This window comes from Pristis pectinata, chromosome 28 (genome assembly GCF_009764475.1).
Source record: "Pristis pectinata isolate sPriPec2 chromosome 28, sPriPec2.1.pri, whole genome shotgun sequence".
NCBI lineage: Eukaryota > Metazoa > Chordata > Chondrichthyes > Rhinopristiformes > Pristidae > Pristis > Pristis pectinata.
In genome coordinates this window covers 22540095-22562701 of record NC_067432.1, presented here as the reverse complement: position 1 = coordinate 22562701, position 22607 = coordinate 22540095, and the positions used below count along the sequence as shown (strand labels likewise).

Below are 22607 nucleotides of genomic sequence, written 5' to 3'. Positions count from 1 at the left end.
GGGCAAACCCTTATTCTGAAACTACTTCCCCTATTCTGGATTGCCTCACGTGGGCAAACATCCATTCAATAACTACCTTGTCCATTCCCTCAAAACCTGTGCAATTTAAAGGGAAATCTCTGGAATATCAAATAATGTGGTCACTGATTCAACTAGTTCTTATTGAAATGAATATCTTAGTCACATTTGGCATGGGCAACCACTGGCTTAACACTGCTCTGTCTGCAGCAGCCAGGCTCATCCTCTGGCCCACCCAACCTGATCATGGCTCCCCTGCCACCCCTGTCCAAATGGGGCTGCTCAATTACTCAGGTTAATGCACCACCGAAATCTTCTTCAAACCCCTACCCTCTCGTACCTCATATCACTCCCCATTCCCAATTTCTCCCCTTCCCACCAATTTCCCACCTTAATGACCTCCCACTCCATTCTCCCCCGCCCACATTTCCTCATCTCCAAGGAATCCTGCATGGAAAAAGCTCTACAGCACTGACCAGTTTCCTGTGGGTCAACAAACTGCTTTGAGCCAGTGCAAATTGTGCAGGTCAGGTTTTAACATTTCTTAATTTTTGCAAATGGCATTAACAATTTCACAATTTTTAAAAAAAAATTGCAGATTTACCATTAGAGTTAACTTTACCATATATTTAGCATACCTAAAACATGCGTAACACAAGTATTCAGCATTTATGCTTCCAGATTAAAGAGCGTTTTTAAAGACTTACATACCTGAAGCCCCAGCCATCAATAGCACTTCCAAAAACCACATTTCCTTGCTCAGGGGCAAAGTAAAGGTGCGAATCATCTGTTTCTTCCAAGCCAGCACTCCAATCATAAATCTGTCCACTGGTCTTAGAATCTGAACTGGGATCTGGTGTGACATCCATCTCCGCTCTCTCTTCCAATACTTTTGAAGTAAAAAGACTCCCAGTTACCGCATTTACCTAAAATATTCAGATATTTTTGTACAATGAAAGAAATTAATTTATTTTCTCACATGGCAAAACATTTTAAAGAAAATAGAATGTCCACATTTAAATAAAAGATGTTTGATCACACTTCAAACTTCATTGCTGCAATTATAAAGCTTCAGATACAACTGTTGTAACTAGAGAGTTCAGATTCACAAATTTGCATATTTCATCATTCTTCATTAGTTTTTAAGAAACAAGGGACAGGTCCCTTTCCCCATTAATCCACTCTACCATTCGCTGGACTCTTCCTCTGGTTTGCAATACTATATTGTTTCATATTATACTGTGTGATTTCATCTGACCCAAAGACATGCTTTGGTCTATGGTGCAGGAGGTGCATTAGCATGAAGTCTATCAGCAAATTACCAGTACAAGCCAGGTTTGAACTCATTATTTTCCATGGAAATGCATCCTACTTCTAAACATCTGCTACTCAAAATTGTACAAAAGCTCTTAATAAGATCAACAAAAATTATCTCAATCTCATGTTTTCTTTCTCCATGCTGCAAACAGCTATTTTCCCGAGTACAATACCTTGGACATTCATCAATGGCTTTAGAAATCTATGTCAAACAAGAATTTTTTTTGCCTGTTGTCCTCCAAAGCCTATGAAATCCAAAACTGCCAGATTTTACAAATCACCAACCTACTGAGCATCATCTTAACAATTAAACGCTTTAAAACAAAATCCTTTTACAAAATTAGCATTGCTAGAGTTGTCATACTTGAACCAATTTTCCTTGCTCAAGCAGACACAAAGGTTGTCATAGTTTTATTCAAACGTGGGTAGGGAGTGGTGCCAATATCCTGGCTAACACTAACAACAGATCACCTAGTCGGTCATTAATTTCTGTTTGTGATGCTTCATTTAAACTGGCTACCACACTTTCTTTGAAAAGAGACTCCATTAGTTAATAAGCAACTGGGGACATGCTGAGGATATGAAATGAGTTAACCAAATGGAAGTTCTTCCTTCTTTCAACAGACAGATACCTGACTGACATAAGGCAATCACAAATCCCTCATGAGGAGAATTTTAGTGGAATAAATCACTTCACAGTTATTTCTACTAAATAGACTTTATGATCAAGGTACAAAGTACCCTTACATTACCCAATTCATAACCCTCAGCCAAAATGTTGACAAATAAATGGCACAGCAATAATTTTGGCAACTTAATTCATTTTGTATAAATATATGGATTGTTGTGGTAGGGTTATGGAATTACTTCAGTAGTTTAAGTTGCTAATTATCTTTCCAGCAATCATGGTGTCTAATTTACAAACATACTAGTACATAGATATAGAGATATCCCCAGGTTAAGTGGATTATAAACAAATTAGATTTTTACTAAAATTCATAATTATTGTTGCTTAATACAGCATATTGCTTGATGATGAATTAGTTCCATAACTCTAAAGGACATCAATGCCCAATAACCAGCACATTCATAATGGGTTGCATTGAAGTTCATATCCTGCATTGGTCAAAGGTGACCAAGGAAGCTGCACAACCATAACTGTGTTGTCATCTGTAAGCCACCTGCTGAAATGTTTCTTTAAAACCTCTTCCATCACTTAGAGTAAGCAGAGAAATAAATGTTTATACTGCAGGTGGTTTTCATTTTCAGTACTATGTTTAACTTAATTAGCATATGCCCCAGGTTATTCTTCAGACTGGTGAGACCAGAGTCACTGCCAATTATCCTAGAATGATCATGAAAGATATTCAAATAAAACCAATTTGCAGTTACACTCATCTACAGCTCAAAACAATGCCCTTCCCCTGCAGTGGCAAAAATATTAATTCCTTCCTTCTCTTGCACTTGCTCACCTTTAATGTTTAGTTGTCATCTTGCTCATCTTAAAAAAAAATCAGTATATTATCCTTTATGTTTGCCACCTTTCTCCTTACTTTGAGCTTTATCTTTTAGTTTCCGTGTTATCTCTCCTTTTAATTTATAGCCAATCAGCCCTTCTCCTGCTTTCTCAGTTCTGTTTCTTTAGCTTGGAAGCCCTGTTCAGCCCACAGATCCCACCAAGTCACACCTACTTTGTAATTATACATTGTAATTATACAGTAACGATATAATTGAAGTTGCATATCTGGCCATTATTTATAAAGACAGAAACATGTATATTCTCTCAAAACAGCCCTCTTTTATACATGTTCACAGTTAATTTCAGCTAAGGAATATTATTCAGACAGCCTTATTTCATCCCTCCAAAAGCACCTTGAACATATCCTTCCTATGCAGTATCAAATTCTCTCTCATAGGTTATCATCTCCCTCGCACCTCCTGGGAGTCTCTTCTTATGGTGATTCATAATATTAAGACATTACTGATATCATTGCTAAATTAGTTTTTTATTCCATTGAACCTTTTAAGTTATATTCCAGGATTATCCTCTCCATTTCCTTAACAATTTCCTATACTGTTCATGTGTCTTAGCCAATCAGTCCTATAATTTTACTTGGATTGGAAGGGAGTCTATGATGACCGATGTCTGATTTGAATATGGGCACCACATTGTTCTGCTTCAATTCTACCTGTACTTCCTCAGTGTTCACTGATTCCCTCATTTGTCATCAGCTCACTAATTTCTTTGGTCACATGTTACGAAAGTGATGAAAAATACTTAACAATGTAACAGATAAAATTTTAAAAGTTTTAAAACCAAAAATGCTAAATATCCATTCTAAGTATATTTTTGAGTCACTTTCAGCATTTTTTTTAAATGTTACTACGCAGAGCATGCACAGAAAAGTACATGATAAGTATGGACGATTGCTACCAAAACATATGAATTATGCAAAAATAAATTTTCAAGAAAACACAATAAGCTATTTTTTCTTACCTGCTCCAGAATCTTCTGCAGATGAATATAAGCCTCAAATGGAGTTAGCTTTAGCTCAATGATCAGTCGATCTATTTTGTTAATTACTAAAACTGGGCTAATGTTTTCCAACCAGGCTTGGCGCAACACTGCCTGAGTCTGAAAATGAAACAATAGTTCTTCTGATTTCTATTCAGATTATCCACAGCAATCAAATTAAACCATTGTTGTTTCAGCACTAAACCCACAGTGATGCATTCTAGATAATCTATTTAGCTGGCAAGATCCCTAAAATTTGTTAACAGTGCCTGTAAAAAAAGAAAACAACTTGAGCAAATAAACACGTTCACACTGCTGTAATTAGGAAATCTCGCTAGGCTAAATTTTCTTGACATAATATATTATCTCTTCTCTTGAAGGCACTGAGCTCAATTTATTATTCAAATATGTGTTCCAAATTGTCAATGATTCAAGTTTACATATTCCCCGAGTTTACCTGAGGACAAACACCTTCAACAACGTCAACAACAACAACAGCACCATCACACACACGCACGGCAGTAGATACTTCAGAGGAAAAATCCACATGACCAGGAGAATCTATCATATTGATGAGATATTCTTGATTATCTGTGAAACACAAGTTAACATGTATTAACTTACACAAGCCATTTTACAAATCAAAACTAGAGTGCAGTTGTTCATTAATCTATCCTCTAAATTCTACAATTGCAAGTTGTGACTTTTAGGCTCAAATGTGGACTGACATCATTCAGTCTATCGATAATATCAATATTTGTTTTAGTATTCATTTCTGGGATTTGGGCATCCCCAGCAAGACCAGCATTAATTGCCCATCCAAAACTGCCCTTGAGAAGTGGTGGTCAACCACCTTCTTGAACTGTTGTAGTCCTTCTGGTGCAGATGTGTCCCACAGCAGTGTTGGGCAGGGAGTTCCAGCATTTTGACCCAACGACAATAAATGACAAGTCAGAATGATACTCAAATGGAGTGGGGGGGGGGGGGGGCGGTGGGAGAAAGAACGAACAATGGGAGACCCTACAGGTGATGGTGTTCGCAGTCAGTTGGTGCTTTTGTCCTTCTTGTAAGGTGTTGTCAGAGTAACCTAAACATTATTTCAATAATACACACTGCATCCAGTGGAGAGAATGAATGTGTTTTGGATGGATTTCACATATGCCATTAGACTTCAACTTCCAAATTTATCATGCTGAACCCAGATTACTTCTACACCATCTGAACATTTGTAAAGACCGATATTTGCACTTAAATGCTTTTCTGTTTAGTGGAAACCACATTCACCAATGAAGTGTTGTTCTGAAGCAATCATATTCAGATCTCAGGATGGATTGTATTGTGGCAACCCTCCTATATTCTTTCATTAGTAGCTGTAAACAAAAAGACAAGTAAACTTGTGATCTCCTGACATTGAACCACCTCTGGTCATCACCTGGAGACCTTTTTTTTATATAGCAAACTTTCTCAGGATAAAACCCACAATGGTCTTCACCTAATTAAGTAACTCCAGCAAAAAAAAATCTAGATTTAAAGTTATGAGGGAAAACATTGGAAGCTGGCATGATTTCTATTGTAGCAGGGAAGACCAAGATATCTTTTTAAAATATTTATTCATTTTTGGATATCTGTGCATCACTGGAAAGACTTACATTAATCGCCCACCCCTTATTATCCTTCAATTGAACAGCTACACACAGACCAAGGAGAGCAGATTTCTTTCCCTGAAGAACATTAGTGGAAAAAGATTTTAATGACAATCTGATGGTGGTGTCGTCATCATTATAAATGAACAACTTTTAAAACAAGAATCCAGATTACCATCTGAATTTAGATTCCACTGCTAGATCTGAACTCAGATCTCTGGATTATTGATCCAAGCCTCCTGATTACTAATTTTCACTATCACTATAAAAGTAGACTTTTTTAAACTATGGAAGATTTTGAGAGAATATGAAGGTGAAAGTCTTTCACCTGATTTGGGGATCAGGAACAAGGGATTACCAATTCAACACAAAAGAGATATTTCTTTGTGTGGTAAAAAAAAAGTGATTGAAGAGACTGCTAGATTTCATGTAAAAATCTGTATATTTGAAACACAGGAACATACATGACTATTGTAAAATAATTTATGCTTATGTTTTTCTCATGAATGCTGTGCCTCAGATGCTATATGCCTGTAATGCTGCTGCAAGTAAGTTTTTCATTGCACTTGTGCATATGACAATAAACTTGATTTTAACTTATTTTTGACTTTGACTATTGGAAGGGAGCAAAACAAAGAGTAAGGCAGACAAAACAAGCAAAATGGTTTCCTTCTGTGTTGCACTATTCCATGATCCGATGATGGTCGACTCTATGAAAACACTTACCTGTATTGAAGTGCAATGATATGGAACTGGATTTCATTGTGATTCCTCTGATCTGCTCATCTTCTCGACTGTCCATATACCGTAACTACAAAGAGCGAGAAAAGCACATGCTTAGTACTTTCAATGGATTTGTCTTTCAATGGATTTGTACAACAGATTAGGAATTTAAACCCTGTCCATAGGTTATCATTGCAATTTTAACAAATCAATGGCTTCATTTTGCAACACTTAACTGTCAATTCATTTAACCGTTAAGATAGTGTCTATCAGTCAACAGGCATAATATTTTCAATGAAGTATGAATGAATCACAACTGGAAAATCTTGCAGAAAAGCAAACACAGATCTTACTTTTTGTTGTGACCTTAATATAATTGAAGTGTTTATTGAAAAAATAAAGTAATAGGAAAATAGGTGAAAATTCAGAGAAATTTTCAAGGAAAATAATTAGCCTCCAATTGACCGCAGCCATTAAATTAAAATGAAATGCAATGTTGTATAAAACTGTATGCCCCTTGACAAAAAAAAATACAACTAATATTGAACGACAACCTGCTAGAAGAACTCAGAGGGTCAAGCAGTATCTGTGGGAGGAAAGCAATTATCAACTGCACCAGTCCTGATACAGGGTTTCAACCCGAAACATCCACATTTCCTTTCCTCCCACAGATGCAGCTCGACCCACTGAGTTCCTCCAGCAGATTGTTTGTTGCTTCAGATTCCAGCATCTGCAGTCTCTTTTGTCTCCACAACTAATACTGACTTCAAGTACTTGAAAGTATTATTCACAATAAATTATTGCAAATTAAATTTTTGAAATGAATTCCCTATATATTTAACTAATTTCCTTTGCTTAGATAGTTACATGCCAAGGGTAACTGAAAGGATCACACCTATGTTCACAGTGCATGTCAGTACTTCCCGAAACTGGCTCAGTGAAAGTGATCAAACATTTTTTTCTCTCCCATTGTAGGAATGTACATTTCTTTTACTCAGACACTCCTGCACAATAGAGCAAAATTTTGACATCATCGTTCATGAAGTGTTTCATGCATCCCAGTTTCCAACATCATTATGTTGCTAGTGTTCTAAAGGGCTGCATCATGGTTCAATTGTTAACAGTACTACAAGTCGAGGCAGTGGTACCATAAGCCAATGACTGAGTTATTACAGTTGAAAGACTGGTCAGTTTTCTAGCAACAGTAAATGACTACTGGTGTAACGTAATTGCTCCTTCACAATGAACTCCACAGAAAATAAGAGCCCACCAAACATTCTATCACCACTCCAATCTCATGTTAGCCCCTGTTAGCCTCTGGTATCAGGGGTAAATGTATTAAAATTATAATAGCAGCAATATAAAACTTGAGTACAAAATCTAGACTGACGATCCAATGCAGTACCACTCTGTTAGAGCAGCTGTTGTTTGTAAAAATATTACATTGAGAACCAGGTAGATAAAATAGATCTTGTGGCGCTACTAAAAGGCAGACTCCAGCATCCTGGCCAATGTTTACTCCTCAACCAAAATCTTTAAAACAGTCTAGCCATTACTCAGTTATACATGTGGGACCTTGCTGTGAGGAAAATACCTGATGCTTTCCTTATTTTACAATAAAGCCTGTGTTTCACTCCCAGTCAATTATTTGGAATCTGAAAGTTGCCACATAAAAGCAAGTTCCTCTTTTCACACTGTAAACTAAAAATGATTCTGGACATCTGTCTTCTGGCAGCTTAGGTGTGAAACTAAATTAAACTGACCCAAATTTTCAATCGTACACCTGATAAAACTAATTGTTTTGTTTACATTGCCAAACAAAACCAACTTCAAAGCAAAGATAATGTGATGTCACTACACACTACATTGCCTAATTCCCAGCTTGTAGCTGACATTGTAAAGAAAAATCACAGCCTTGCTGTTTCAATAAAAATGTTGCCCTGTACCTTCAAGTGAATCAGCATTCAGGTGTACCACTAATATACTAAAGAAATAAGTCTACACAGCAATTCCTAAGCCCTGCATTGTAAAGTAAAATAACAAAATTTTTTTTTAAATTGTGCATTAGAATCTCTATCGATCTGCTTACCTTTCCTGCAAGTCGATTAGAAATGATCCCATTGCTAGCAATAAGGCTGTCAGCTAAGGTAGTTTTTCCTGTATGTGTAAACAAACATGTTAGTCACAAAAACATTTGAAATAATAAATTACATATATCACAATACAGAAATATTGCTAAAATTCTAATCGGTCACTTATTTGTAACAATCAGATGAATTTATACAATATTTTTAATGGAGGTACTTCAAGGCACTTCACAGGAGTGCAATCAAATAAAAATAATAAAAAACAAAATCACACACAGGCAAAGAAAGTGAAATTAGGGCAGATAATCAAAATTTAGATCAATGAGGCAAAGCTTAAGGAGTAGCTTTGCGGCAGGCACGGTAGTGTAGTGGAACACTTTACGGTGCCAGCGACCTGGGTTCAATTCCGGCCGCTGTCTGTAAGGAGTTTATACGTTCTCCCCGTGTCTGCGTGGGTTTCCGCCGGGTGCTCCGGTTTCCTCCCACATTTCAAAGACGTACAGATTAGGAAGTTGTGAGCATGCTATGTTGGTGCCGGAAGCGCGGCGACACTTGCGGGCTGCCCCCAGAACACTCTACGCAAAGAAGCATTTCACTGTGTGTTTCGATGTACATGTGACTAATAAAGAAATCTTATCTTATAGAAAAGAAACAGTTTAGGCAGGTAATTCCAGAGCTTAAATAGATATCAACGGTACACAAATGGCTAGAAATAAAAGATCGTAAAATTTTCAGAAGGTAGTATGAATTTGTAAAAGGAAGATGGAGTGAAGTCACAAAGTGAATTGAACATGAGATACAGATCTTCACGTCATCTTGCCCACTCCTCTGAAAAGGCAATTCCTTCCATGACACCCTGGTTCTTCCAAATCCACCAACACCTATTCCTTTCTTTGTGCAACTAAAGGAGGTGAAATACCTGGCCTTTTATCTCTGCATTTCCTACCATCCAGTGCCACAAACACTCCCTCCATGTAATGCAGGGATTTATTTCTTCAATTCTGTACAATGTATTTGCAAATGTGGTTTCTTCTGCATTAAGGAGACCACACATTGGGTGACTGCTGTATAGAAAAGCTCCATTACATCCACACTCACAATTCCATGCTTCCGGCTTTTTGTCACCTCAATTTTCTGTCCAATTTCTATTCCAATATCTGTGCTTTCGACCTCCTGCACTGTTCCAATAAACCTCCACACAAGCTCAAGGAACATTATATCTTCCAATTGGACATACTACAACTCCTAGATTGAACATGGAGTTGAAATATTTCAGATAATATGCAGTTTTATTCACAATTTTCAACATTCCTTCCAAATCCTTTTATAATTCAAACAAATTGCATTTTGGGTTTTTATTTCCTTGAACTTGCACCTTTGTCATTTAATCCATTCTGTCTTCCACCCCGTTACACAGTTTACCATAGCTCTTTACTCCCCCCCTCCATGTCTTGAAACCTTTGCTTCCAACTATTCCCAGCTCTTGTGAAATATTCAAATGGTAACACTGTTTCTCTCTCCAAAATTGCTGGGTATTTCTAATATCTTTGAGATTTACTTCAGATTTCCAGTGTATTGCTTTCACATTGTTTAACAATAATGATTCATCTAATCCAATACTTGATCGTGATTTGCTTTAGTGGTACGCCTATCAGTAACAACTACATGCAGCAAATCTTCAAACATTGCACTTCATCAATTCATAATATCAAATACACAAATGTAAAATAAAATCATTCATAACCTGGAGTATTAAATACACAACACAGAGCATCAGCCCACAGTCGAAACAGCACAATTTTGACAATTAGATCTGCAATCTTCAAAATCCATACTTAATTCAGAAGTGAGGATATTTAATACATTAGACATTAAGATATATCCCAGCTCCTTACAGGAGTGATAAGAGATAGCTATCAATACATGCCACCACACATGTACGCATGATACAACTTTCAATGTCACCTAGAAATGTCACTGCATTCTACAATCTTAAATAGTTGAATACTAACCCTTTATTAACTCCATGCATTTTACATCAAATAAGCAATGTCAACATTTCCATCGTTCCTACTTGATTTTTGTGAAACTGGACCAAAACTTGATGCCAGCAGCAAACCACTTACATTTGCATGGATGTGGTAGATGTGGAACAGTACAGCACATGAGCAAGCCCTTTGGCCCACAATGACAATGAGGAGTGTGATGCCAATTTAAACTGCACAACTGCATGTGCATGGTCTATATCCCTCCATTCCCTGCTTGTTCATATGTCAAGATAGGACCATAACATTTTGTGGATTCCCCCACTGTCAATTTACACCAACAAGGTGGGGCACTGCGTGGCACAATACTTTCACTTGGGGAAGCTAGAGCAAGCCCACCACCAAACAGCACAGTAAAACTTTGATAGCTTGATAGGCAATGCATTAAGATATTAAAATCCAATCAGAACACTTTAAAATATTATGTTTTAAAGAAAACAAAAGTACAGAAGAAGTTTAAACAATTAAAAGTATTTAATCAGGTAATTACATAATATAATAATTGAGTTATTTCCTTTTCTCACTTGCAGGCATTCCTCTCCATTCAAATGGATAGAGTGACTATTCCTGCCCAGCCTGACAGAGTTTCAGTAGGCTAATTTCCCATCATAAAGTTTTGGGAGCTGCCACCAGTTTATGTTACACCAAAGGGGGCCATGAGGAATCCAATGTCAAACCATTGTTGGGAAATCACCAGTGAAAAGCAATCAGCAAGTTTGGGTATCCCATATTCACAAAGGAATTCCAAACATGATAGGTATTATGTGGGAAATTGCCAATAATTCCCTTTAAGATACAGGCTAATGTTCACATCTAAAAATATACTTCATGAAAACTAATCATGTTAATGATTCTATATTGTGGGATGGCACAGTGGTGCAGCTAATAGAGCTTCAGTCTCGCAACTCCAGTGACAGGGGTTCAATCCTGACCTCCAGTGCTCTGTGTGGAGTTTGCAATGTTCTCATTGTGATCATGTGGGTCTCCTCCACGTGCTCCAGTTTCCTTCCACATCCCAAACATGTGTGGGTTGGCAGGTTAATTGGCCACTTTAAATTTTCCCTAGTGTGTAGGTGAGTAGCAGGATCTGGGGGAGTTGATGCAAATGTGAGGAGAATAAAAAGGGATTGGTGTATATGGACTTAGTGGGCTGAAGAATCAGTTTCCATGCTGTATGAACCTATGACTTCACCTCTGACTCTACAACTCTATAAATTATTATACATTATCTAAATTTTGGAGAACTAATAATGTAAACTGATAAGTAAACATTGTATCAATAAAGAAAGAAATCTTACCATGGTCCACGTGAGCTACTATACAGATATTGCGGATGTTGGCAGTATTCTTTTGCAGATCAACAATATTTGCCAAATTAGTATGACCCATTTTGACTTCAATTCTGTAACGACACACAAATTAAATGATGACATTCATATGCTGTTAATCATAATAATAGAACTCAAGTTCCTAATCTACCTTCAGAATGCCCCATACTAGAAAGTGCTATAAAAGCAGTTGTCCTGGTTATTTCATGATACTGAAGTTAGTGATGCATAAACCTTACATTTCAAGATAATGAATCATCTGAGGCTGATTCAAACCAAAATTCAGTAACTAATTACTGCAATTACCAGTTTCAGTGAGGATAGCTGACGACAGTTATCGCAAGACTACGAAATCTTGACTGTGAAATGCCATGCAACTTATAGGAGGATATTATTCCTGAAATTTTACTAACTAATAATACATTTCTTACACTAATGTTTGCAAGTTCTTTAAGTAATAACGTATGTCCTGCAGAAAGTTTCTGGAGTAATAGTGTCTACCACAGCAACATCTGCAATCCTTAGAGTGACAGGGCATTTCATGATTGGTATTGGTTTATTATTGCCACTTGTACCAAGGTACAGTGATAAGCTTGTCTTACAAACCGATCGTACAGGTCAATTCATTACACAGTGCAGTTACATTGGGTTAGCACAGAGTGCATTGATGTAGTACAGGTAAAAATAACAGTACACAGAGTAAAGTGTCACAGCTACAGAGAAAGTGCAGTGCAATAAGGTGCAAGGTCACAACAAGGTAGATCGTGAGGTCATAGTCCACCTCATTGTATAAGGGAACCATTCAATAGTCTTATCACAGTGGGATAAAAGCTGTCCTTAAGTCTAGTGGTACGTGCCCTCAGGCTCCTGTATCTTCTACCCAATGGAAGAGGAGAGAACAGGGAATGTCCTGGGTGGATGAAGTCTTTGATTATGCTGGCTGCTTCACCAAGACAACGAGAGGTAAAGACACAGTCCAAGGAGGGGAGGCTGGTGTCCATGATGCACTGGGCTGTGTCCACAACTCTACAGCTTCTTGTGGTCTTGGGCAGAGCAGTTGCCATACCAAGCCATGATATATCCAGATAGGATGCTTTCTATGGTGCATCGGTAAAAGTTGGTGAGAATCAAAGGGGACAAACCAAATTTCTTAAGCCTTCTGAGGAAGGAGAGGCACTGGTGAGCTTTCTTGGCCATGGCATCTACGTGATTTGACCAGGACAGGCTGTTGGTGATGTTCACTCCCAGGAACTTGAAGCTGTCAACCCTCTTGACCTCAGCACCATTAATGTAGACAGGTGCATGTACACCACCCCCTTTCCTGAAGAGAATGACCAGCTCATTTGTTCTGTTGACATTGAGGGAAAGGTTGTTGTCATGACACCATTCCACTAAGCTTTCTATCTCCTTCCTGTACTCCGACTCATCGCCGTTTGAGATACAGCCTACAACGGTGGTATCATCTGCAAACTTGTAGATGGAGTTAGAGCTGAATCTGGCCACACAGTCGTGAGTGTATAGGGAGTGGAGTGGAGTAGAGTAGAGTAGAGGGCAGAGGACGCAGCCTTGTGGGGCACCAGTGTTGAGAATAATTGTGCCGGAGGTATTGCTGCCTATCCTCACTGAATGCAGTCTGTTTGTTAGAAAGTAAAGGATCCAGTTACAGAGGGAGGTGTTGAGTCCTACGTCTCGGAGTTTAGTGACAAGCTTGCTTGGAACTATTGTATTGAAGGCAGAGCTGTAGTCAATAAACAATAGTCTGACGTATGTGTCTTTACTGTCCAGATGCTCCAGAGCTGAGTGTAGGGCCAGGGAGATGGCATCTGCTGTAGACCTGTTTCGCCAATAGGCGAATTGCAATGGGTCCAGGTTGTCTGGTAGGCTGGAGTTGACGCGTGCCATGACCAACCTCTCAAAGCACTTCATGATGGTGGAGGTCCATCATAGACTTCATGAAGGTCCAAGGCTAAGATAAGTGTGTACCTGATCCCAAGATCCTTCTGAAGAACCACCTTACCCTATAAAATGGTTTATTATATGGGTGATCTTTATGTTACAGAGGAGTTGAGCTCCTAGAAAGCATCCGTATCGCAATTTTTCATAATGTGCCACCGCATTTCCCATTGAATCCCATGTTATAAATGGAGATTCTTTTCTCTCAACTGTAATGATGAGTACCGCTGGTTCATGGCAGAGAGCCACCTAGGTGATTTGCTTTGGAAACTGACAAGGTGAATCTCTTCAGTGGTAGCTGTGTTTGGAGGTACAAGTGACTGCAGATGCTTATCATCTTCCAACCTTCAGCTTGAATGGAGACATACACTTTTAAATGCATATCAAATAAAGGAAAGATAGCTTAATGATGTGACTCACAAAAAATAAGAGTGGTTGTTTCACCTTACAAATTGCACTGAAACTTGCTGACTCTGTTTCACACATCTTGAGGGTAAATAGCTCACTCCAGCTACCTGAAATTTTAAACAAGTCCTCCTTGCTTTTACCAAACCCCCTTATTAAATTCTAGCCTGAAACTTATTCCCTGCCTATATCTATAAACCTTGATTAGAATCCAGCACGTAACTCACTCCTGGTGATCTCTTATATTCAATATATAAACACACAGAATCTCTCAATTAGATCCACCTGTAACTCACTTCTGGTTATCTGTTACTCAATAAATATACCTCCAATATCCCTAAATTGGTTCCAGCCTGCAACTCCTGGATCTTTTATTCTATATATAAAATTCACAAGCCCTTGATTGATTGCCAGTCTGTTACTCACTCCTAGGCATCAGTTATTCTATATATAAACCCCTAAATCCTTGAACTAGATTCCAGTCTGTTTCTCATTCCTGCCTATTCATCATTCTGTACCTAAACAGGCCAAATTCTCAATAGATTCCTTTATTTTGGGTTATATTATCTGTATCTCATTGTCTGGATACCAGGTAAAGAAGCCCTTTCCTGGACAGCCTTTGGCAACTGTGTTGATTTTTCCACTGCAAATGAACTCAATGAGAATTTATCATTTTCCATAACCTTTCAATATCCAGGACCACAGCAACACTTCAACCGTCATTCCAACACTAGAAAATAAAACCGTAAGACTGCAAAGTGAATCTATTATCTGTGCAAGCGTCAGGAAATCCAAGTTGAGAAAACAACAGAAAAAATGTTTCTTTCATATTTTATGTATACTTGTTTAATTTTCCCCCCACAGAAATCCTGTAAGAGTGAATTTTATTCCATATCTCGCATTTTTTCGGTAATTTGTGAAGTCAGTAAGGGAGAATTAACCTGAAAGACTAACACAGGGGTTGCCTTATTTTAACCAACATTAAGAAACAAATTATCTGGTCACCATCTCATTGCTACTTTTGGAATTTAACTGACACAGACGATCTACCATGTTTTCTACACTACAACAGCACCTACATTCAGATTAACTCTTCCTCCCCCTGTCAATATCTCTGTTTTCTCAGACCTTCTAAGTCTCCCATCTATAGCTACATTTTGGCTTTCTCAATAACCCAGCAGTCTCACACCCTGAAAATCAAGAAGTGAATGCTGGAAATCTGAAATAAAAACAGAACGTGTTGGAAACAATCACCTCATCAGGCAGCAAGGGTTAATATTTCAAATGAAAGACTCTTCGCCAGAACACAAATAGTGCGAAAACAAATTAGATTTAAGTTGCAGAGAGATGGATAGGACAAAGGGAATCTCTCTGAAAGGGTAATGCCAGATTTGCCATGTGATATGCTTTTTTACAAAGCTCTCAGACCCTCTATTGAGAACACTTCATATAAGCTAACTAAATCTATCATCTCAGAATTAAAAGAACAATAGGCTAGAAATTGGATCACATGTTTTTAGTGCACAAGTCTTGACAAAAGTCATCAGGGTTGATGGGAGATCCTGTCTGATGAAATTGATTGAGTTTTTCAAATGTGTTCCACGTAAACAAATGAGGGCAGTGTGGTTAACATAACCTACAAGGCCTTCAGTAAGACATTTGACAAAGTCCCGCACGGAAGGCTGGTCCAAAAGGTTTGAGCCCATGGGATCCAAGGCAAATTAACAAACTGGATCCAAAATTGGCCAGCAGCATATATAGGGAATGCTACTAGGCCCTTGCCATCTGCTATATACATTAACAACTTGGAGGTATGATCAGTAAGTTTGCAGATTACATAAAAATTGGTGGCATTGTAGATGGTGTGGAGGATAGTCTCAGACTACAGAAAGATATTCATCAACTGGTAAATTGGGCAGAGTGATAGCAGATGGAATTTAAACTTGGTAAGTGCAAAGTGATGCATTTTGGCAAGTCAAATAAGGGTTGGGCATACACAAAGAATGGCAAGGTCCTTGGGAATACTGAGGAAGAGAGGAGCCTTTGTAATCAAATCCAAAGACCCCTGAAGGAGACAGCGCAGGTATAGGGTGCTAATGGCGACATACAGGATGCTGGCCTTCATTAACTTGGGCACAGAATACAAGAGCAATGAAGTTATGGTACAACTTTATAAAACTTGACTTGTTCACTGTCTTTCACAGTTGGAGATGACAAAACTGCAGTTTTTTTGATCTGAAAAGCTGGTTATGGGATTCTTTAGTTCTCTCTCTTGCATGCTACTTTAGCTGTCGATAATATTTTTAGTTCTGTTTGGCATCTCACTTTTGGGGCTGTTTGACAATGCTCCTTTTGAAACTGCAGCTGGTTGCTGAGCTCGATGGCGATGGAAGAGTAGGGGAACTGCAGTGTGAGAGAGAGAAGCTGAAATCTGATTTAATGGTACGACAGTTGAGTAAAGGTAACTGCAGAGACATGAGGAACGAGCTGGCCAGAGTTGATTGGAAGGGGACCCCAGCAGGCTAGACAGTGAAGCAGCAATGGCAGGAGTTTCTAGGAGTAATTCGGGAGACACAGCAGAATTGCATTCCAAGTGAGAAGACGCATACGAAGGGGAGAACAAGGCAAGCGTGGCTGACAAGGGAAGTCTGGGACAGCATAAAAGCAAAAGAGAAGGCATACAATTTGGCAAAGGTTAGTGGGAAGCCTTAAAGCCAACAAAGGACAACTTAAAAAAAACTACAAGGGAGGAGAAGATGAAATACAAGGGTAAACTAGCCAATCATATCAAAGAAGATTCCAATACTTTTTTTTTAAGATACATAAAGGGTAAGAGAGAGGCTAGAGTGGGCATTGGACTGCTGGAAAATAACAATTGCGAAGTAGTAATGGGTAACAGAGAAATGGCAGAGGAGCTAAATAACTACTTTGCATCAGTCTTCACAGTGGAAGACACCGTTAACATGCCAGAAATTCAAGTTAGTCAGAGGATAGAGGTGAGTGTAGTGGCCATTACCAAGGAGAAGGTGCTGGGGAAGCTGAAAAGCCTGAAAGTGGATAAATCACCTGGAGAGATGGACTACACCCCAGAGTTCTGAAAGAGGTACCTGAAGAGATTGTGCAGGCATTAGTAGTGATCTTTCAGGAATCACTAGTCAGGGAGGGTTCCAAAGGACTGGAAAATTGCAAATGTGATACCCCTGTTTAAGAAGGGAGGGAGGCAAAAAACAGGAAACTATAGGCCAGTTAGCCTGACTTTAGTGGTTGATAAGATTTTAGAGTCCACTATTAAAGATGAAATTTTGGAGTACTTAGAAGTACATGATGAAATAGGGCGAAGTCAGCATGGTTTTGTGAGGGGGAGATCTTGCCTGACAAATCTTTTGGAATTCTTTGCTGAGGTAACAAGCAGGTTAGACAAAGGAGAGTAAGTGGATGTTATTTATTTGGACTTTCAGAAGGCCTTTGATAAGGTGCTGCACACGAGGCTGCTAAACAAGGTAAGAGCCCATGGTGTTAGAGGCAAGGTACTAGCATGGATTGAAGATGGCACAAGTCAGAGAGTGGGGATAAAGGAGTCCTTTTCAGGGTGGCTGCCGGTGACTAATGGAGTTCCGCAGGGGTCAGTGTTGGGACCGCAACTTTTCACTTTATATATTAATGATCTGGATGAAAGAACTGATGGCATTGTGGCAAAGTTTGCAGATGATACCAAGATAGGTGGAGGGACATGCAGTGTCGCAGAAGCAGGGAGTCTGCAGAAGGACTTGGACAGGGTGGGAGACTGGGCAAAGTAGTAGCAGATAGAATACAGCATAGGGAAGTGTGGGGTTATGCACTTTGGTAGGAAGAATAAAGGTGTAAACCATTTTCTAAATGGGAAAGAATTCAGAAATCAGAGGTGCAAAGGGCCTAGTTCAGGATTCTCTTAAGGTTAACTTGCAGGCTGAGTCTGTTGTAAAGGCAGCAAATGCTATGTTAGCATTCATTTCGAGAGGACTAGAACATAAATGCAAGGATGTACTGCTGAGGCTTTATAAGGCATTGGTTATACTGCATGTGGAACATTGAGAGCAATTTTTGGGCCCCATATTTGAGGAAAGATGTGCTGACCCTGGAGAGGATCCAGAGGAGATTCACAAGAATAATCCCAGGAATTAAGGGCTTGACATATGAGAAGCGTTTGATGTCCTGGGCTGTACTTGGAGTTCAGAACGAGGAGGGGGGAAACTCATTGAAACCTACCAGATACTGAAAGGCCTGGATAAAGTGGGCATAGAGAGAACGTTTTCATTAGTAGGAGAGTCTAGGATCTGAGGGCACAAGCCTTGGAATAAAAGGACATTCTTTTCAAACTGAGATGAGGAGGAATTTCTTCAGCCAGAGGGTAGTGAATCTGAGGAATTCGTTGCCACAGAGTGCTGTGGAGGCCAAGTCATTAGGTGTATTTAAGGTAGAGATTGATAGGTTCTTCATTGATAGAGTGGGTTAAGGGGAGAAGGGAGTTGAAAAAAAAAATCAGCCATGATTGAATGGCAGAGCAGACTCAATAGGGCGAATGGCCTCATTCTGCTCCTGTATCTTTTGGTCTATGCCCAAAACAATTTAGGGAGACTGAAATGGCACACTACATACGAGGGAGTCACCTAGTCTACACCTGGTAAATATGCTTCCCTGCCACGTTCCCAGATGGAAATCAACCCTGTATCTAGTTCCTCCAATTTCAGTTCAACAACATGACATACCTTTGTTTGAGCTGCTCAGCAGCATGGATGTCTACAACTATTCACTGTAATTTTGAATCCTCTGCAAACTGGTACACAAACAGGCTTCTCAAATGCAAAGACTACAAAACATGCTGAAAACACCTTTTCATACCCCCAGGTCCAACATCCTTCTCCTGTTCAACAGTAGACACCCATACATTAACATATTTGTTCCTGTATAAAGAATGATCAGATGGACTCACACAACTTCAGAGATATCATAGAGCAATACAGCACAGATATAGATGTCAAAACATCTGAACTGTAAGATCAATAGGAAACAGAAGCAACATTTATGCTCTTAAGATGAAAATGCACAAGTTCAACTACACTACCTCTTGGACAGTGCAGGCATATTGACTCATGACACCAAAATAAGACACAAAAATTCCCAGAGGGAAAATATCTCCCTAGAGTAAGTTTAACCAAGTTTCAGATCTAAATTCAATTCTAAATATTTGAAATAACAGAAAATGTGAAAATACACATCAGGTCTGAAACCTCCTGCAGAGAAAGGTTAGCATTTACACCATTTTAACGACTTCAGGATATCTCAAAGTATGTTGCAACTTGTAAAGCACTGAGACTTTCGTCAAGTGTAGTTGCTGCCGTAGGATAGAAAAAGGAGCAGCCAATTTCCGTTCAGATCCACAAACAGCAACCTAAGAACAGAAAGACCAGGAGAACGAAGAGAACTCCCTCGATTTCCCTGGAATAGTGCCGCAAGAAAGTTGGCGCCTGTCACCGCAGCGCTCCTAGTCTCTGGAGTGTCCCATGAACAGTCGGAGTTTACATGCGACATGGACAGTCACCGGGTCAGGCCGCCTGTGCCAGGTTGCACTTCCCAAAGTTGGGACAGACACACTCACCCAACGTGGGAGCAAAACCAGCACCGGCCACACATGCCGAGTACCTCAGCCTGTCACCCGGCCTCAGAGCCCCGGACCCCGGGCATCCCTCGGCCCCCGGGCATCCCTCGGCCCCCTGGGCTCCATGGAAGAGAATGGGGGGGGGCAAAGCAGCGGCCCAGGTCCCGGGGGGGGGGAAGGAGCGGGGGAAGGGGGGGAGGGGGAAGGGGGGGAAGGGGGGGAAGGGGGAGGAGAGGAGAGGAGGGGGGCGCACAGCAGCGGCCCAGGTCCCGGGGCGGCGAAACCACGAGGGCCGGGACCCGACAGAGGGATTCGCGGGGCCCAGAGCCCAGGCCGCGGCGAAGGTTTTGAGGCGGCGATGGCTCACCCGCTGACAGAACCGAGGGAGGGAGGAGGGCAGAATTACCAGCAGAGAGAAAGCGGCAGCAACCGTCCCGCAAGCTCCAGGCTCCAACCCCGCCAAAAGGCCGACCAACTCTGACCTCTGACGCAGACACTTACGCTGCGCCGTTGCCAGGACGCGGCGGTTGCCGAGGTGACCGTTGCTCGCCTGGAGACGCTCCCGACACAATCAAGGGCTGCGGCGCCGAGCAGAGACCCGGGGCCGCTCTCCCTGGCACCGGCCATGCAGAGAGTGTAACCCGCAGGCAGGCTCGGCACACGGATACAGAAATCAAACAGCGGCGCAAAGATGACCCGAAAATGTATCTGCGAGATCTGTAACTGTGGGTAAGTGGAGCAGGAGAGCGGAGGCACAGCTTGAGGTGGGACAGGGGTAGCAGTCTCAGCTCTGTGGCAGAAAAGTTGTCGGCTCAGACCCAACACCGGGGAATTGCCCACCACATCTAAACTGTGCGTTGCTCAGAGCGTGCTGGTTTGTCAGAGATGTTTCTTCCCAAAGAGACGTTAAACCTTGGTATTGGTATTGGTTTATTATTGTCACTTGTACCGAGGTTCAGTGAAAAACTTGTCTTGCATACTGATCGTACAGGTCAATTCATTACACAGTGCAGTTATGAGTCAGTACAGAGTGCATTGATGTAGTACAGGTAAAAACAATAACAGTACAGAGTAAAGTGTCACAGCTACAGCGAAAGTGCAGTGCAATAAGGTGCAAGGTCACAGCAAGATAGATTGTGAGGTCATAGTCCATCTCGTCGTATAAGTCCAATAGTCTTATCACAGTGGGGTAGAAGCTGTCCTTAAGTTGGGTGGTACGTGCCCTCAGGCTCCTGTATCTTCTACCCCATGGAAGAGGAGAGAAGAATGTCCCGGGTGGGTGGGGTCTTTGGTTATGCTGGCTGCTTCACCAAGACAACGAGAGGTGTCCGTGATGCGCTGGGCTGTGTCCACATCTCTCTGTAGTTTCTTGCGGTCCTGGGCATAGCAGTTGTCGTACATCCTGATAGGAGTAACACAAGTGGATAGGGTGGTAAAGAAGGCATATGGCACACTTGCCTTCATTAGTCGGGACATTGAGTATAAAGGTTGGGAAGTCAACTTGCAGCTGTACAAAACTTGGATCACATTTGGAGTATTGTGTGCAGTTCTCATTGCCACATCATAGGAAGGATGTGGGAGCTTTGGAGAGGGTGTGGAAGAAGTTCCCCTGGATATTACCTGGATTGGAGATTATGAGCTGGGAGGAGAGGTTGGAAAAACTTGGTTTCGCTGGATTATCTGAGGCTGAGGGGCGACCTGTTAGAGGTATATAAAAGTATGAGAAACGTGAATACGGTATATAGTCAGAGTTCTTTTTCCCAGGATAGAAATGTCAAATACTAGAGGGCATAGGTTTAAGGTGGGAGGGGGTAAGTTTGAAGGTGACGTGCAATGCAGGTTTTTTTATTTACACAGAGTGGTAGGTGCCTGGAATGCACTGCTGGTGGAGGTGGTGGAAGCAGATACAATAGCAGCATTTATGAAGCAGTTAGACAGACACATGAACAGGCAGGGAATAGAGAGATACAAAGCACATGCAGGCAGATGGGATCAGGTAGATTGCCATCATGATCAGTGCAGACACAGTGGGCTGACACACCTGTTTCTGTGCTGTACTGTTCTATCTCCTATGAAGTGTTCAAAAAAGAGCAGGGATTTCTAGAATTTGGCTCCCCCTCAATTAACATCAATGAAACAGATTGTCTAATCATGTCACATTGCCGCGTGTGATGTCCAAATTGGCTTTTGCTTTCTCTACCTTTACAAAAGTGACTATACTTTAAATGTACTTAATAATCTATAATTGCTTTGGAACATCCTGATACTGCGATACAAAGCATTTACAGAAAATTAAGAACTTGCTAAGTGTAGTATGTAAACCCATGATTCTGTACTTCAGTGTTGCTGAGTCTTTTGTCCTGTCTTAGTGATTGATGTAATTAACCCATTTCTTTCACCCACAAAGGGTTTGCCCTGCTTATTTATAATTCTTTGGACAGCACCTTATTTGAGGCAATAGACCAGAACACATTTAAGAATTTTGATCTAAACCTTTTTTCTGAAATTAGAACACGTTTTATTATAATAATTTTGATGATGGTAGGATTTGACTTGAAACTAAAATTGCTTTGCTTTTATTTATTTTGATGTGCAATGAAATATAAAATAATTCTTGCATTAATGTGAGTTTGTGTGCCATGTGAATCCATTTGTTGAAATTTCTCAAACTGGAGTACAGTGACTGTTATGATCATAACAATGCAATAAGTTGGCTGCAGTGTACCAACATTGGGAAAAAAAGTTAGCATTATTGTAAACTAGAGAACTGAAAATGTTTGAGATGTGTAACTTTTTTATCTTTCAGAACTGTTCCTTGCATTACATTGTACACGCTGGCTGCCATCACCAGCTGCAATTATGTTTAAAATCTTGACAGGAAGTATCTTTTTTTTCTTGATAAAAGCTACAGCATCCAAAAGTTTGTATCTTATTTTGT

The 22607-nt window shown here is 40.2% G+C and overlaps 2 protein-coding genes across 3 annotated transcripts in view; one reads left to right on the top strand and one right to left on the bottom strand.

The window, feature by feature from the left end:
• efl1 (elongation factor like GTPase 1) overlaps positions 1 to 20155 on the bottom strand; it is a 214291-nt gene extending 194136 nt beyond the window's left edge. Inside the window, exons 1-7 of one of the 2 annotated variants that reach the window (XM_052040661.1) lie at positions 20076 to 20155; positions 11647 to 11750; positions 8306 to 8373; positions 6220 to 6304; positions 4308 to 4441; positions 3833 to 3970; positions 730 to 944 (exon numbers count right to left, since the gene is read on the bottom strand). In XM_052040661.1, coding sequence (XP_051896621.1) covers positions 730 to 944; positions 3833 to 3970; positions 4308 to 4441; positions 6220 to 6304; positions 8306 to 8373; positions 11647 to 11737 — 731 coding nt within the window. In that variant the 5' untranslated portion in view covers positions 11738 to 11750; positions 20076 to 20155. The remainder of the gene's footprint in view (positions 1 to 729; positions 945 to 3832; positions 3971 to 4307; positions 4442 to 6219; positions 6305 to 8305; positions 8374 to 11646; positions 11751 to 20075) is intronic. The other variant, XM_052040660.1, reaches the window with a different exon arrangement.
• Positions 16378 to 22607, top strand: part of saxo2 (stabilizer of axonemal microtubules 2) — a 39347-nt gene continuing 33117 nt past the window's right edge. Inside the window, exons 1-2 of the mRNA XM_052040287.1 lie at positions 16378 to 16495; positions 20187 to 20388. Of these exons, the coding sequence (XP_051896247.1) occupies positions 16378 to 16495; positions 20187 to 20388 (320 nt within the window). The remainder of the gene's footprint in view (positions 16496 to 20186; positions 20389 to 22607) is intronic.